Source organism: Mastigoproctus giganteus, chromosome 1 (assembly GCF_048544385.1).
Source record: "Mastigoproctus giganteus isolate SK-2022 chromosome 1, ASM4854438v1, whole genome shotgun sequence".
Taxonomy (NCBI): domain Eukaryota; kingdom Metazoa; phylum Arthropoda; class Arachnida; order Uropygi; family Thelyphonidae; genus Mastigoproctus; species Mastigoproctus giganteus.
This window is the reverse complement of record NC_143575.1, coordinates 231,704,983-231,722,738: the sequence shown is the minus strand read 5'-3', so window position 1 is coordinate 231,722,738 and position 17,756 is coordinate 231,704,983. Positions and strand designations below refer to the sequence as shown.

Genomic DNA, 17,756 nt, shown 5'->3' with positions numbered 1-17,756 from the left:
TTATTGTGTTGATTTATGTTAATCAATGGTGATTTAGGTCAATTGCTATTGACAAGATGTCAGCAGGTTTGGAAGTTCTAGCAAATAGTGCTGTTAATTGAATGTGGAGGTGGTCTTTCTTTGAAGAGTATTTCTGTAGTTAAACTTAGTCCATTGTATGTAAACTAATTATATATTGTTTTCTGGATTCTCAGGAATTCTGAGACTCTGAGCACATTTAAAACAGGTGTTGTATATATATATCTGTTTATATAATAATTACTGTTTCTTGGTGGTACTGATGATAATTTGTGGAATTTTCTCCACTAGTGATTCACTTTTAATTCATTTCTTATTTCATTTTATTTAATTGCTCGCTTCAAGGTCAGGCTAATCTGGAAGCGAGATAGGCACCACTTGTATTGCATTACCTCCGGTGAGTGCAGGACTTGTGCATTCGGCACAAACAGATAATGTAAACCTAGGCCTAGAAAAGGGCACCAGGTAGCAGCTGCCTTGTATTAGCGGTGGTATAATACTGCACACGTGTTTTTAGGCCAACTTCGTAGAGGTTCTACGGCTGTGCAGATAAACTAGGTGGAGATGGGCTTTTGCCTAGGAGCCACCCTTGATTCTGGGATACACGTATGCAATGCATCAGGAGGTCATATATAATATAGTATTTTATATATGTATAACGAGAATGCTAATGCATATAAAATTGTATATATATTTTGTAAGTTTTGTATATAAATGTAATAACTGTGTGTACAAATAAATGGAAAAAATGGAAAATGTTCCATAGTGCTTAGTGAGTAGTACAGTGATTATAATTTCTGTCCTCCCACCCTGGAACTTTTATGGTCTTTTTCTCTCATTGGCTGAGTTGATTAGTCTCATGTATAGATAGCAATGCCCCCCCCCATCCTTGAAAACACTGGTTTTTTTCATTCAGCAAAACACAAATTGACTACACATGCGATTTATGGACATAATACACATGGGCTTATAAGTTAGTTCTTGGGTGGCCCTAATATGGCAGTTTTTTTTGTTTTGTTTTTTTATAATTCTGTAGTTATCATGTCTGTAGCAAGTGTTATAAGAATGTATAACAAATTTTGTTATGATGTGGTAAAATAGTGTATAGTGTCATTCAATATACTGTTAAATTAATATATAGAACTTGCTAGACATACAAGTTACAGCATTGCATGAAGTCTGTATGTAGTAAGTCAACTGAAGTTAATTACGTGGCATCATTTCATTTACATCTCATATTGTGAATGCCTTCACAAGTTGCCTATTCGTTATACTTCAGATAAGTAATGCTTCCTCAACAGAGAAGACTATTGTTGTTCTCGGTGGATACCACCACCCATACGGCTGTTTCTGGGCTATTGGCCCTTTATCAGTGGGTAGGTAAGTACACAGTAGTATAACGACTGACAACCCATTTGTGAAACAACTGGAGGTATCCACTGAGAATAAGTAACAGTAATCTTCTCTATTGTGGAAGCATTACTTATTCGAAGTATAATAAATAGGCAACTAGTTGTGAAGACATTTACGATATGAGATATAAATGTTGAAAAATTATGCTTCACACCAACCAACAATTGTAATTTTTACTGAAAACTAAAATACATGAAATAAATAAAACTGGTAAAAACAGATGTATTTACAATAAATAAAATGAAATGATGGTAAAATATGACTAAAATGGAAGTTAAAATAATATTAAAATATAATAGTGATAAAAGCGCTAAAAACTGTAGCTTTCAGAGACGACAGACTCCTTTCTCCACAGTGTGCTTCTGTTCTACGACAATATCCTTAAATAGCAGGCCCACGGCACTTGTCACATGGTTCCACAGGAATATGGTTGGAATTTCCCACCTGCATACTGGAACCGGAAATGGCTCGGGAGTGCACCAATAAAAACCGATCATCATATTCAAGAACGACGGCTTCAAGGAGTGGATGCATATGGACACCCCTATCCCTGTTGATGGTGTTACCGCTAGCCGCCCCGATGTGCAGGCTCTCGAGCCATTTACGCTTCCAGAACCCATGAGCCCGGTCAGTGATGACCGCAGCTTCAGGGGAGATCTGGTGCTGCTTCTCCCAAAAATGCTCTGCCACAGCAGACTTTGCATAATTTGCCATTCTTATAGAACTCACGTGCTCACCCAGACATTCTGTCGTCACCCCATCTCACCAACATAACAAACCCCACAATCCAGGCACTTAATTTCATATACCACCCCACTGTTAACTTCTTTTGATATGGGGGTCTTTAACTTGTGATATTACTGTGTGCAAGTGATATCAGTTTAACTTGTGATATCACTCCATCCCGGAAGCTGCACACAGTGTATCTGGAACCCACAGACTGTACGTGCGATGCGTTCAGTAAGACCCGGATAGTAAGAAATGTATACAGTGATCACAGGGGTGGGCGACTTACTACGCGTGGACTCTACCCCTCTAATGAATTTATCCAAAATCCTCTGGGGATAGCCACATTTCTTGAGGTCTGTTGTGACTCTAATAATTTCTCTCTCTTTATCCTCAGGAGTACTGCAGTGGGACTCAACCCTATCTATTAGGGCCTTAACTACACTGTTCTTGTGTTGGCTAGTTTGTGCCGAGCTATAATGGGTATATTGTCCCCGGCACATGGGTTTCCTGAAAACATAGTCTTAAGCCTACAACCTTCTCTGATCACCAACACATAAAGAAACGGGAGGGATTCCTCTGCCACCACCTCCGAGGTAAATTAAATGAAAGGGGAGAAGCTGTTAAGCACATTAAGTATTTGATCTTCCTTCCCCTTCTGTATGATGGTAAAAGTATCATCCCTGTATCTTTTCCATTTATGTATGGGAAATTCCAAACCGTCAAAGATCCTAACTTCCAATTCTTCCATGGCTAAATTAGCCACAATAGCGCTAATGGGGGAACCCATGGCCGTGCCATGAACCTGCCTATACATAATGTCTTGGAAGACCAAGCTGGTACTGGACAGGCATAACTCCACACCTTCACAAATATCATTAATACTTAACAAAGACCTGGTATTTAAAGCTGCATCCTTTTCCAAAGCCCTTCTAACACATTGAACTCCAAACTTAATAGGAATACATGTGAACAGGGAAGTAACATCAAAAGAAATCATAATCTCATTTTCACTTATAGACTGTTCTTTTATAAAACCTACAAAGTCCTTACTATCTTTAATGACAAAACTAGAACATCCCACTATAGGTGCAATTAGTCTGGCAAGATATCCTGATAAAGCATAGGACTACCTATGAATGATACGATTGTTCTAAGTGGGATGTCCACTTTGTGTATCTTCGGATACACAAAGTATTTATGTTTTAAGTCCATAAAACCTGGGTAAACAACAGCCTGCGGCATGTAGGGACCAAAAAACCTCCCTAGTTATCCTACCTAACTTATGCCAGCGCTGAATAATACTATTCACCTGCCGCTCCAAGCTGACTAACGGATTTCTCCGAATAACTTTATACATGGTGGTGTCCTGTAGAAGTTCTAAGGCTTTTTTACAATACTCCTCTTTATCCAAAATAACTGTGGATCTCCCTTTATCCGCCGGTAAGGCTACGATTTTATCATCCTGTTTGAGTTCACGCAAGGCACGTCTATAGTTGACACTAAGGTTTGAGGGGGCCACCCTGGCATGACTCAAGATAGCCGAAGTCCTGATACGTATTTCATTAGCCTGGGTCTCTGACAGCTTGCTAATGGCTCTCTCAATGCCCATGGCTATTTCAGCAATAGGTGGTTTACTAGGCATCAAAGCAAACCCAGTACCTAAGCTTAGTACCCCCTCCTGCTCCTTAGAAAGCCGCTTACTACTCGGGTTACAAATGAAATTAGCACTATCATTGTCATTATGTGTAATCACTGCCTCTTCCAATAATTTCATTTGTAACCTGAGTAGTAAACCCATGTGCCGGGGACAATATACCCATTATAGCTCTGCACAAACTAGCCAACACAAGAACAGTGTAGTTAAGGCCCTAATAGATAGGGTTGGGTCCAACTGCAGTACTCCCCCCGAGGATAAAGAGAGAGAGAAATTATTAGTCACCGCAGACCTCAAGAAATGTGGCTATCCCCAGAGGATTTTGGATAAATTCATTAGAGGGGTAGAGTCCACGCGTAGCGAGTCGCCTGCCCCTGTGATCACTATATACATTCCTTACTATCCGGGCCTTACTGAACACATCACACGTACAGTCCGTGGGTGCCAGATACGCTGTGTGCAGCTTCCGGGATGAAGGTTGCACACAGTGATATCACAAGTTAAAGACCCCATATCAAAAGAAGTTAACAGTGGGGTGGTATATGAAATTAAGTGCCCGGATTGCGGGGTTTGTTATGTGTTGGTGAGACGGGGCGACAACTCAAAGAACGTCTGAGTGAGCACATGAGTGCTATAAGAATGGCAAATTATGCAAAGTCTGCTGTGGCAGACTTTGCATAATTTGCAAAGCAGCAGCACCAGATCTCCCCTGAAGCTGCGGTCATCACTGACCGGGCTCATGGGTTCTGAAACCGTAAATGGCTTGAGAGCCTGTGCATCTTGGCGGCTAATGGTAATACCATCAACAGGGATAGGGGTGTCCATATGCATCCCCTCCTTCCTTGAAGCCGTCGTTCTTGAAGGTGATGATCGGTTTTTATTGGCGCACTCACGAGCCAGTTCCAGTACGCAGGTGGGAAATTCCAACCATATTCCTGTGGAACCATGTGACGAGTGCCGTGGGCCTGCTATTTAAGGATACTGTCACAGAACAGAAGCGCACTGTTGGGAAAGGAGTCTGTCTCCGAAAGCTAGTTTTTAGCGCTTTTATCACTATTATATTTTAATATTATTTTAACTTCCATTTTAGTCATATTTTACCACCATTTCATTTTATTATAACTGTCATTTATTGTAAATACATCTGTTTTTACCAGTTTTATTTATTGCATGTATTTTAGTTTGCAGTAAAAATTACAATTGTTGGTTGGTGTGTAGCATAATTTTTCAACATGAATTTTCCCAACCTCGTAGGCCTGTTTGGAGAGATATAAATAAAACGATACCACATAATTAACTTTGGTTGGCTTACTACGTATAGACTATGCAATGTCTAGTAAGTTTTCCATAGTCTGAGGCTTTTAGCCCTAAATTTTTATTCATGAACAACTTGTTAATTTGAAGTCATCATTTCACAAAGATGAGCATTTCTATAGCATGTAATTGAAATTCAAGTATAATTTTAAACATCTGTGATTTTATCCTCTGACGTAGAAACAAGACAGCAAATGTTTATTTATGCAGAAAATTTTATCGCTTTGTAAGTGAATGATGCAGTAATATCTGAAACTGTTGAAATCCTCTTTGATATATTTATTGAAGTAGCAGTCTAATCCTGTCATTTATTCTTAATTCTCACCATAAATTATTATAAGCTATCTAAATGTGGATCAAAAGCTTTATCTCCATTACTTTATATTAAAGCAACCGCATTGTTGGCCTTGTACATGGAAATGGTAAATTCTCCATTTGTGTGTCATTTGACAGTCTACTTGATTTATTATTCCTCTGAATTTGGGAGTGGAATTTTGTGCCTTTCCTGCCAACTTATTATCTCCAAATGTAGTATTTTTGTTCTTTCATTTTCTTGCTGACTGATTGTTTAGTCTATGTTTTGTTTATTTTTAATAATAGGCACCACATTGAGTATTCCCACCTAGATTTTTTGTAATTGTTAGTGTGTGTAATATATAAGCTAATAACTGAATGTTTCTGGTGTGTGGGAGATATGTGAATAATGGATACCCTCGCTTATAATTGCATCCATTGCAATTGTAGACCTGCAGCTTGCAATTTTCATTTTACAAACAAGTTTCCACCAGTTTACAGGATGAAAAACTAATTTGGTCCTTGAGGTTGTCACAGATATTCTCTCAGATATGCCAGACAAGCTGTGCTTGCTACCTGGGAGTCTAAAACGCTGATGGAACTGATATTTGGGTGACGCTCGAGTCAACTGAACCATTTCAGCGAAGGCCGGACGATTTCTAACAGCCAGATCCTCTGCTTGCACCTTCACGATGGTGGGACTGTTAGTAATCCTGGGTATAACCTCCATCCATAAGCACACTGTGTGTGTGTGTGACCACTCAGGTGTGAACCAACTTAAGCAGCGGTCGAGGTGTGGCACCCACACCACACCACACCACATGGAGGAATGCCGCCACTTTGTGTTACCAGGTGGTAAGTGACTCTCATCAACTGGTGCAATACCACCACTTTGCTTATTGGAGGCTTGAAGTGGAGAAACCCATGTTTTGTTTCCAGAGCTAAGTTCCGGTCAACCCTTCTCCATCTCTTCCATCATGCAGTATGACTGATAACTTTTGAGGTTATGATGGACATCATGGTGAGATCCACTCTTCCTTACATTTCGAGGGTACAGCTCTAAAACGGTGTTTGCAGAGTGGCTGCCAGTTAGTACACCAGACCAAACCTATTGGTAACTCTTTAGGAGGTTTCCAGAATAGCTAGTGTATAATCTTGCTACCTCTACTCTGCCAGGTAGAGACTGGAGGGAATCTGAGTAGTGTGTATGCAGGGGGGGGGGTCATTGTCGAGGCCACGTTATGTCAAGGATCTGGGTATATTCTTACCACGTGTATGCCATATCCAAAAATTTCATTACTTCATACAGCATGTCCCCACCAATTTTCTATTACTAATGAATACACCATGAATTGTCAAACTAATAAAGTAAACATATCTGCGAAAAGATCTAAACCTCCCAAACACTTCCTGGTTCATTTCACAAATATACATGGTCTCAATTCTAATCTCAACGATGTCCATTTCCACTTGCAGTCTTCCAAACCCCATGTACTTTTTCTGACAGAATCTCAGTTATCAGTTGATTCAACTACTGCTCATCTCAGTTGCCCAAATTATTTGCTGTATGATTCCTTTCGCCTCAAAGGTGGTACTTGTGCATATGTCCATTCCGATATTCCTTGTCAGAGACTTGGTAATTTGGAATCTCCTCTTTTCGATCTTCTCTGGCTTAAAATCTCTCTACCTCATTGTGTCAAATTCATCTGTTGTCTCTACCATTCTCCCAACTGAACTAATCACTTGGAGTGCTTAATTTAGAATCTCCTCTTTTCGATCTTCTCTGGCTTAAAATCTCTCTACCTCATTGTGTCAAATTCATCTGTTGTCTCTACCATTCTCCCAACTGAACTAATCACTTGGAGCATTTTGACTTCCTCTCTTTGCAACTTTACTTTCTCTAGTCCAACTTTCCTAACGGTGAGGTAATTTTTCTTGGTGATTTTAATGTTTCAAAACTGCTAGCTTGGGGGGGATACAAGGACTAATAGATTAACAGTAGCGACTGGCAGAGGTGAAAGTGATTCTTGCACTGCTTCTATTGGAATGAGCAGAAGCCTGGAAAACAAGATGCAGGATATTTTAGACTGCTGGGAGTCATTGCGGTACAAGTAAACACATGGGCTGTGTTAGGGTAGCTAAGAAAAAGAACAGGTGCATGTATACTTGTGTGTATACACCAATGTTGGAGTTTGGTAAATAAATTTGATGAATTTGAGGTATTGCTCAAAGCATCAAAGGCGGATATTCTTGGGATATCAGAGAAGTGATATCCCAGTATCAATTATATCTGTGGTGTCACACAGATATAAGGAATGCAGAACTAGAATTTGGAGAGTACAACGTCTACAGAAAGGATAGATAGGATAGGAAGGGAGGAGGGGTTATGCTATTAGTTAAGAAACACATAAAATCCAAGGAAGTGAAGCCAGTCGACATCGCTGGACAGTGCAGTGTCAAGTCAGTTTGGTGTGACATAAGCATTGGGAGATCAAAATTGAGAGTAGGAGTGAGAGTCTTATAATGGGGATTTTAATTTCCCAGATATTGACTGGAATTTGTGGGTTGGTCACTCACACACTAGCAAGGCTTTTAAGGATTTATTGGATGATTGTTTTCTACATCAGCATGTTCAGGAAGCAACTAGAGGGAGTAATATTCTTGATTTGATTATCAGTAGTGATTCTTCATGCATTAAGAATCTGCAGATAAAGGAACCACTAGGTGGCAGTGGTCACAGTGTGCTGAAGTGGGATTTACTCAAAGAGGTAACTACCATCAGGAGTAAAGGGAAGGGTTATTGCTTTCATAAAGCCGACTACAATGGTCTGAGACAGTATTTAAATTCTATTCAGTGGGACCAACTGATGATGTTACCAACAGCAAATTCAAAATGGGAAGCATTCAAAGAACTTATCTTGGAAGCTTACTAGGCTTTACATACCAACTAAGAAATATTGTTCAAGGTTTAGGCCTAAATGGATGTCAGATGAACTAATCAGACATATGGCAGAGAAGAAAAATGCATGGGATACATATAAATTAATGCATGACATGGAAGCCTATGATAGATATAAGTTGATCTGTAACCAAGTTACAAAGGAGGTTAGGCAGGCGAAGGCAGATTACGAGAAATCTTTGGCAAGGGATGCAAAGAAAAACAGCAAAGAGTTCTTTACCTGTATAAACTCTAGAAGGAAGGGGATGAATCAGATTGGTCCACTTGATATTGATGGTTCAACTGTTGATGATCCTGCTCAGGTAGCTAACAAACTAAATGAACATTTTGCATCGACATTCTCACACGAGGAGTTATTCAGCGAGGGGAATGCCAGAGGTGTATTCAACTCTGGCAGTAAGCTAGAGAATCTTGTAAAATTGTAATCTTGAAATACTATCCATAGTTTTGCGGATGATAGCACATTGCATTCCAGTTTCCATTTTGAGAAAGCTTGCCCTTCTCAATCAGCTTCAACTTACCAATTCTTTAAATGCCGATCTCCAGGTAATTCTCCAGTGGGGCAAAGACAACTTAGTTGATTTCATCCTTCTAAAACTGAAGTCTTGTCTTATATCTCGCAAAAAGAATTCTTCTGCTCCTATGCTTATCTTTGGTGACACTCCGATTTCTAGGCAAAATGATATATCTCTTTTGGGTATTACCCTGACTTCTAATCTCTCTTGGCACAAGCACATTGCAGATATCGCTTCCTCTGCATCTAGAAAACTTGGTTTTCTCTTTCACTCGGCATTACTTTTCTTCCAAACAGCTGTGCACTCTGTACAAATTGCAAATCCACCCTACCATGGAATATTGTTCCCACATCTGGGGGGTGCCCCGAAAATCTCTCTCAGACTTCTCGACTCCATTCAGAAGAGGGCAGTTAGGCTAATTAATGACTCATCTCCAACTTCCTTCACTCTCTGTCTCATAGACGTTCTGTTTCTGCTGCATGCCTTTTCTACAGATACTTCTATGGGCACTGTTCTTCTGAATTGGCTTCTATAATTCCCACTCTCTCTTTCAAAATAGTCCGAACACATGCTGCTACCAGCCAACATCCATTTACTGTCCAACTTCAAACTCACAGCACCAACTTTTCATCTTCCTTGTTTACTCATTCAACTGCCATTTTCTGGAACAGCCTTCCTTAATTACGGTCTACAGAAGTTCAAGTGTAGTGTCAACAATTATCTTCTTTTGTCTTCTCAACCTCCAACCCAAGCATGATACTAAGTACTATAGATTCTAATAACTCTCCTGTTTGGGGGTTTCATAAAAAAAAAAGAAAAAAGAAAGCAAATTAGTGCAATTGAAGATATAAAATAAGTAGAGAAACAAATTAAGTGATGAGGAATGGGATAAATTTTATAAATTATACTAAATAAAATAAGACTTTCGATATGACAATAAAATGCTAAAAAGTAGATTTTATAATTAAAAAAAAAAAGTTAATGGAGACTGTGGTGCTCCCATTATGCCTTTCAGGAATCTGGACCTTCCAACACTGAAATGGAACACAGTTGTCAGTCATGTCATGCTATCTGTCATTGGAAATTGAAGTTACCATCATGAATAGCCATGCAGAACTGCCATTTCAGTCTAACCAGCTGTTTACTTATTTTGGTTTTTCAGTTTTTCAATAAGAATCAACATGATAATGGGATCAGCATGCAGTTTGTCTTGCCCTGCAAAGCCCACTTTATTTTTTTCATGGACAACTTCATGTTAGATGCCCTTGAGTTGATAATGACAAAAACCTTTTGATCTTAGCACTAAAATTGCAAAATGCAATTCATGTAGAGCTTTCACGCAGACAATGTATTGTCTGCGTGAAAGCTCTACATGAATAAGTGCATGAGGGCTCATTGCCCTGGAAGCACAATAAATAAAATGTGTAATATGCACGAGAGCTCTACATGAATAAAAATTAACAAATACTTTAATAAATGAAATACTGCCCAACAGTAATAAAATTTACTGTAATATATACTTTGTTCATAATTCTTTTGACTTTATCAGTGGTTTGTGATTTCAGAGTTTTAACTGTATCACACAGATAAAATAAGGTAATTACTGTAAATTGAAAATAGTTTTGCTTATTGCATCCTATGTGAAGCTGAGTACCAGTAAATATAAAATAGTAGTAGTGCAAGGAAGAGTAGCAAAATTCATTGCTGAAATGATTGCTTCATAAAGCTGTAAGTAGCTTTTATAAGATTTACAATGACTTACAAATTTAGAGGTTCTTGGTAGGATATCAGATACATTTGTGGTAATGTGGTTTTTATTTTTTTATTTTTTTTAATAGGTAAAAAAGGAATTGGAAGCTAAGGCTGCTGGCATTGAATTTGTTCCATTTGAAGAACTAACAGGTTCCTCAAATGATGATTTATCAGAAAGACCTCTGTCTGATTCCAGCATTCTGGCAAAGAATGACATAATCCCACAACCTTTAAATCCTGTTAATGAGGGAAACAGTAGTGGTAGTCCACATTATACACATAGTGAACAAGAAAATGAGGTGAAAGCTAATCAGGGATACTCATTAAATATGTCAACTCCAAAACGTGGAACAGAAGTAAAACTACTTGATTTTCAGCTTGGCTTTGATGCTGCTACTATTGAATGTCAGAAGATTGCTTTAACTCTTCAATGCATCAGATGTAAAACCAGGCATGAAATAACCACCCCTCCACGTCGCCATAATAGTTTGCAGTGTACCAAATGTCACTATGTTCAAGAAATCAGTTTCCAGCCAACAATAATTCACCAATTTTCTAGAGTATTAGGATATTTACATTTGATTGGTTGTCAGGCTGTAGATGTACCTCTCATGAATTGTACCTTTTCTATAACCTGTTTGAATTGCTCCAAATACACAGCTGTCAGTGTAAGTTTTCAATTTAATTATTTTATATTTAAATTAAATACACAATTATTGAATATTTTATTAATTGAAATATACTTATGAAAATAATTCAGTTGCTTCCTTAATTCTTAGCTAACATTCAAATTGTTGAAATAAGGGCTGTAGATAACCTTAGGTTGGCAGATTATAATATTAATATAGTAAAGGGGGGAAAATATCTTGCTTCCATTTAATAGGGAAATACTTACATTTTGTTGACAATTTAATTTACAAACACAAGGGGACCTTTCTATTGAATGGTACGTTTTTTTTAAAGATATAATTAATTTACAAATTCAGAACTTTTATTTTATACGTAGTCTGGCATCTAAGTCCATTGCACATTTCAGAGCATATAGGACCATGATGCAACAGTCTGAGGCAGCCAGCCCACATTACTACTTCCCTCTACAAGATCCATTTTCATATTTAAGTCATTCACCACAGCCTTGTTACAGCTGTTGTGTGTTGTTCAAGATATTTCATTGTATTAAATGATGGAATAAAGAATGAACCTTAAATTTTGTTCCAAGTTAGGGAAAAGTGCAGATTGGAAAAACAAGTGTGTGGTAATGATGCACTGTCTCACGTGAATGTTTTTCACTGGTTTGTGAGATTTCGGGATGACCATGAGGATTTGAAAGATGACAAATACTCTGGTGTACAACAATTTGGCAAACAAAAGATCTGTGCTAGATTCATTCCACACTGACTGAACAAACCTGCTCAGTCTTGAAGCAGAGAAATTGTAGATGGTTTCGTTATCATTAGGGAATTAATTTTTTTTGGTGATGTATGTTTTACAGTCAAAGATAAATGTTATTAATGAAGAAAACAAGTTTTTACATTATCAAAAAAAAAAAAAAAAAAAATTCCTATATTATCTGCCCGTGCTCTCTAACAGTCTGCTAGTCCTTCCTTGAATTTATTCAAATTACCCACCTCTACAACACCAGATGGAAGTTATATTTATCAAAAAATTTCAAATTGGAGAACAGGAAAACTGAATAACTAAGTGTATGTTAATGACACAAACCAGAATAAAGTTCAGAAGTGTTCAGTGAAACTGGACATTTTCATCTGTTTATAAATTTTATCAAAGCAAGTGCAAGTAAAATTCTTTAACTTTTCTAAACCACAACACATTGAATAAAGTGCATGTTGTGCTTGAAGATTAAAAGTTTTAATGAAGTTAGATGACAGTCCAAGTGTAACAGTACTGGTGATAAATAAATATAGAAAGGCGTAATCAATAAATAGTGAGTGAATAATAACAGTATTTGCTATTTGTTAGTCTTTTTTTTTTCTTTTTTTTCTGTTTACACTTGTTGATGCCACACACACACACACACACACACACACACACACACACACACATGCAAATTGGTTATAAAGTTCTTCCCACTTTTAATAATTAATAATTCAGACTATTGGGTGTATTGAAAAATGTTTTTTTTTTTTTTTTTTGTATTATAATCAGTATGTATGGGATTTCTTTTTTTTTTTTTTTTTGTATTATAATCAGTATGTATGGGATTTCTTTTTTTTTTTTTTTTTTTTTAATAATAAAAAAATAAATCACTTTGCATGCCCATGTACCACCTGGTGGGAGAATGCAAAAATGGTTAATTTTAAAAAAATACAAAGATAAATTTTTCGCTAATATTTATTGATGATCAAATCTCCACTTGTTCACCATTTTCTAATAAGCAATCAAGATGCTGTTTTCCATTTTCTGCAGCTGCCTTAAGAGTTTTGAATGGAATGTTCACTATCTTCCAATGGATTGTGTCCTTCATATCTGAAAGAGTTGAAGTCTGCTGGAGTTAGGTTGGGTAATATTGCAGGCCAAGGCTACAGAAAGTGGCCACTGATTATTTGTTCATCCATTAAGCATGAGCTGGTGCATTGTCAGTATGGGGGTATAGTACCATCCTGCATAAAAATTATGCTTTCTGAGATTAATCATCCTGCATAAAAATTATGCTTTCTTGAGATTAATGAATGCTTCCACATTTATTAACCTCGGGGGGATAATTTTGGTCTGCAGTATGCTAAGGTGTAATGTGCCATTCATGACACCTTAAAACATGATGCACCTGCTGCAGACTGACCAAAATATTTGTTCTGGGATGCACAACCTTCAACAACCTTATCTGAATTTCTCTAGGAAATCTATTAGATGACTTTGGTGTGATGATATGTTATTTTATTTTTATATATCAGTATGTAGGCCAAAAAAAAGTGGATTACAAATTGATATATAAAAATAAAAGTAAGAATATTATTTAATATTCAATATAAGACTTGAGGGACATAATGCAGTTTAGTTATCTGAGAAAGGCACACTTTCCCATGCAAGTCAAAACAAATTTATTGCCCACCTGAGGACAAATTGTACCTACCAATTTTTTGAATCATATTTAATTTTTGTGTTCATATGACTGGGCAAAGTTACAGTCATTGTTTATATGACAGCAAAAAACAAATGTGGTAGTTTGTTCAGTTCTTTCTTTTTCTTTAAGTTCTGGCTAAAAATATACATTTTTATGCACAATTTCAATTTAAAAAGTAACAGAAATTAATAATCTGTTTGTAATGCCCTTATTTTGCAGGGAATTCATTATGGACAACAGCATGTCACATGGTGCATGTTTTGCAATAGCAAACTGGCAGTATTTGCACAGTCTGTCAAATTTCATCAGCTGCAGCCTCCTGAACTGCTTTGTAAGTTTTTTTTTTTTTTTTTAATTTTCCTTTTTATATATTTTTAATGATAAATCAAATGTCATATTCAGCCAAACTCTTCTACAATGAAGTGCCTAAATTGCCCCAAAAATTGTTTGTGGAGAGAAATCCATGTTATGCTAATATTCAATCTAACTTGGCCTCAATGAGAAAAAACCCTAATTCAGAATTCTAGTTGCATTTTAACATTATTGTTAGGTTTACCTTCTCTCCATATTTTCCTACAATGCCTCTGTTGATGTAATTTTCATTTTATACCCTCCTATTTAAACCTGCACCCAGACAAAGAAGCAGCAGTACTTTGTCATTACAGGTAGGCCTTGATTTACGTTGGAGTTATGTTCCAGTTCCCCAGGGTCGTTAGCTGAAGCGCCGTAAATTGAGAAAGAATTATAATGTATTGATATTAAAAACGTTTTTACTGGCATTATTCAAAAAATTTTGTAACAAAAAAACCATCACATGAGAAGCGTTACAGAAGTGACATAGTCTTCAGCTTCCGCTAGAAGCAAATTATTGTAACTTGTATTGTTGAAATCTTACTTGTATGATGGCAACAATAATTTATCTTCTACTTGACCATTTTAATGAAATTTTGCATGGAGCTTCAGCTTAGCTCTATACTAGAGGGAAAACTTTCAAACCTCTAAAAGCAGTAATTTTTCCAGGATAGTGGAAAATGTGAACATGTGAACAAGGAAATTTTCTCATGTAATAAATGGGATAATGTGGATGTATAGCATATCGTTGGAAAGCTAAGGAATTTAGAAACAGAAATATTAAGGTTTTAAGATACAAAACAACTTTTGGAAACTGGGAAATGCATTAATTTGAAAACACATCTGGTTTCAAGTTGCCTGGTGTTTTCAGATTGAATGTATGTAATTTTTTTCTTTACAATTAAACTCCTGAGGCTGGAAAAGAGCTCTGCACATTTATGAAAATATCTTCAACTTGGACATGTCATCAGATCTTTTGATAAATACTACACATAATGAAACAACTATAGATGGTGTATTTATTCATGAACTAAAATCTCTTCAATGTAAAAATTATATATCCTACTTTAGTCATTGCAGACCAATACTTTCAGTAACCGATATGTAATTATTATTAATAAAATAAAAACATTGTTATCCACAAATTTTATTAATATCTGAAAATTAAAACATTTTTAACGCCTGCCGATGACTCTTAAATCTAAAACACGTTAAATATGCTAGCGGCAGGACACATTATGTACCTGGCACAAAATTTTTAAAAGAGACAGGTTCCTTCACTACAAAAATTGAACCATAAGAGTTAATATAAGTGATTTTTTTATTAAATATTTGTGATTATTTTATAATTATGAGATATAAATAATATAGATAGATAAAATACGAGTAATAAAATAAAAATTTAACTTACTACTTTGTTCCTGTAGAGCCATCTTTGGAGTATGTAGTAATGCCACTGTCTGCTCCCCCCCCCCATTGATGTTCTCTGACTGGCATTAATAGGATGGGCCTGATGGAGGATCGACTGGTTCTGCAGGTTCTTTGGCCTTAGAAAAGAACTGCAGCAATGACATCTGTTGAGTCTTTCTCTTTCTTTCTTCTAACATATTGTAGTAGGGCTTCAATATGTTAGTAACAACTCTTTGGATGGAAGAGTTGCATTTCCAGTCTGAGTCATTATCACATAGAGTTTCACAGCCTGTTTGTATTTGTACCAAAGCTGATTGAAGTGTCTTTGTGTTGAGGGTCCTAATTGGCACAATCTCCTGCTCTTCCTCCTCAGAATCCTGTTTAGCCAGTTGTGCAGCCAGCTCTTCTAAGTCCTCCTTTGAAAGAGGCTCACAATGGCTTTTCAGCGATTCACTGACAACATTAATGTTGACCTTGTCAAGGCCACCATCCTCAGCCGTCCGAATGACATCTTCAGCCACTGCTGAAACTGGCTCAAACTCAAAGTAAAACAGTGCGTCAGGCCACAATTTCCTCCAAATGCCATTCATGCATGATTGTGACACTTCTTTCCAGGCTGCAGCAATATTACTCATGGCCATAAGGATGTCATAGGACCTCCAGTAGCCCTTCAGAGTCGCTGAGTTAGATGCCTGCACTTCCTCGACAATCCCTTTGAAGGTCATACGTAAATAGTACGCCTTGAAAGTCGCAATAACGCCCTGATCCATTGGCTGCAACAGTGAGGTGGTGTTGGGTGGCAAATAAACGACCTTCACATTCAGAACATTGTTAGGAATAACTTCAAGATTTGCTGGATGTCCTGGAGCATTGTCGAGGACTAAAACAACGTTTTTGGGCAAGTTGTTTGCTGCACAAAATTTAGCCACCTCTGGACAAAAGTATGAAGTGTACCATTCACTAAAAAGTGTGTGGGTCACCCACGCCTTCTTATGAGAGCACCAGAAAACAGGAAGTCGAGTCTTCACAATGCCCTTAATAACATGTGGGTTCTCTGAATGGTACACCAACATCTGCTTTAACTTAAAAGTGCCTGATGCATTACTGCCCAGAAGTAATGTAAGCCGATCTTTTCCAGCCTTATAACTAGGGGCACACCTCTCTCCACAGGCTATGTATGTCCTATGAGGAATCTTCCAGTATAGCCCCATTTCATCCACATTAAAGACCAAGTCTGGGGTGTAGCAGTCTTCATCCATTAACTTTTGGAATATAGGAGAATATTCCACAGCACCTGCAATGTCGGTGCTAGCCACCTCACCAGTAATTTTTACATTGTGAATTCTGATCCAGGTTTTGAACTGGGAAAACCAGCCCCCTGCTAGCCGAAAATGATTCAGTTCCTCATTAATTTCATTGAACAAGCTTCTAGCTTTGTCCATAACCACTGCCTGTGTTACAGGAATGTTATTTTGGTTCATATCATCTATCCACAGCACTAATAACATCTCCATCTTCTCACTCCTTGAATAGGTTGTTCTAGAAATGCTTACACTAACAATTCCTGTATGTGACTGCTTGATCTCATAATGGTTGTGGCACCTCTATAGTCAGGTGGGCAGGAGCAGCAGTGCATAGCACACGCTTTTTGATTAGACCGGGGTTCGAGCCCGTGACCACCAAATACGGAGGATGCGGAAAGGTCAGGGAATGATCACCGCATATCCCCGGAGCAATATGGCCTTAGTTGCTAATGCTCCTAAAAACCAAATAACAAACAAACAAACATAATGGTCGTAACAGCCGGATGCCGCCTACCAGATTCCATACAACAAATAATATCTATTTTCACTTCAGTTGTTAGAGATTTGCTGCTTTTTTTAATATGTGCAGGCACAGATCCACCACTATGCTTAGAAGACATGGTTGCACTAATGAACACAGGAAATTATTAAACTTTAAGGCACAACTCACAACATGTGCACACTGGCGGACAAGGAGAAAGCAATTAATATCGACACTGGTGCCATCAAAGGTGCCCACTTCCTGTGCTGCATTTATGCTTGCGATTTCAAATTTTCTTTTCACACACACACACACACACACACACACACACACACACACACACACACACACGTGTGTATATATATATATATATATATATATTTTTTTTTTTTTTTTTTCATTATTATTTTAAAAGGGCGATAATGTGAAATGCCATAAATTGAAGTGTCGTAAAGCGGGGCCTACTTGTACTTTTTTTTT

The 17,756-nt window shown here is 37.5% G+C and overlaps 1 protein-coding gene across 1 annotated transcript in view; it reads left to right on the top strand.

The window, feature by feature from the left end:
- Rchy1 (Ring finger and CHY zinc finger domain containing 1) overlaps positions 1–17,756 on the top strand; it is a 53,389-nt gene that overhangs the window by 20,227 nt on the left and 15,406 nt on the right. Inside the window, exons 6-7 of the mRNA XM_090376251.1 lie at positions 10,735–11,316; positions 13,950–14,061. Of these exons, the coding sequence (XP_090232377.1) occupies positions 10,735–11,316; positions 13,950–14,061 (694 nt within the window). The remainder of the gene's footprint in view (positions 1–10,734; positions 11,317–13,949; positions 14,062–17,756) is intronic.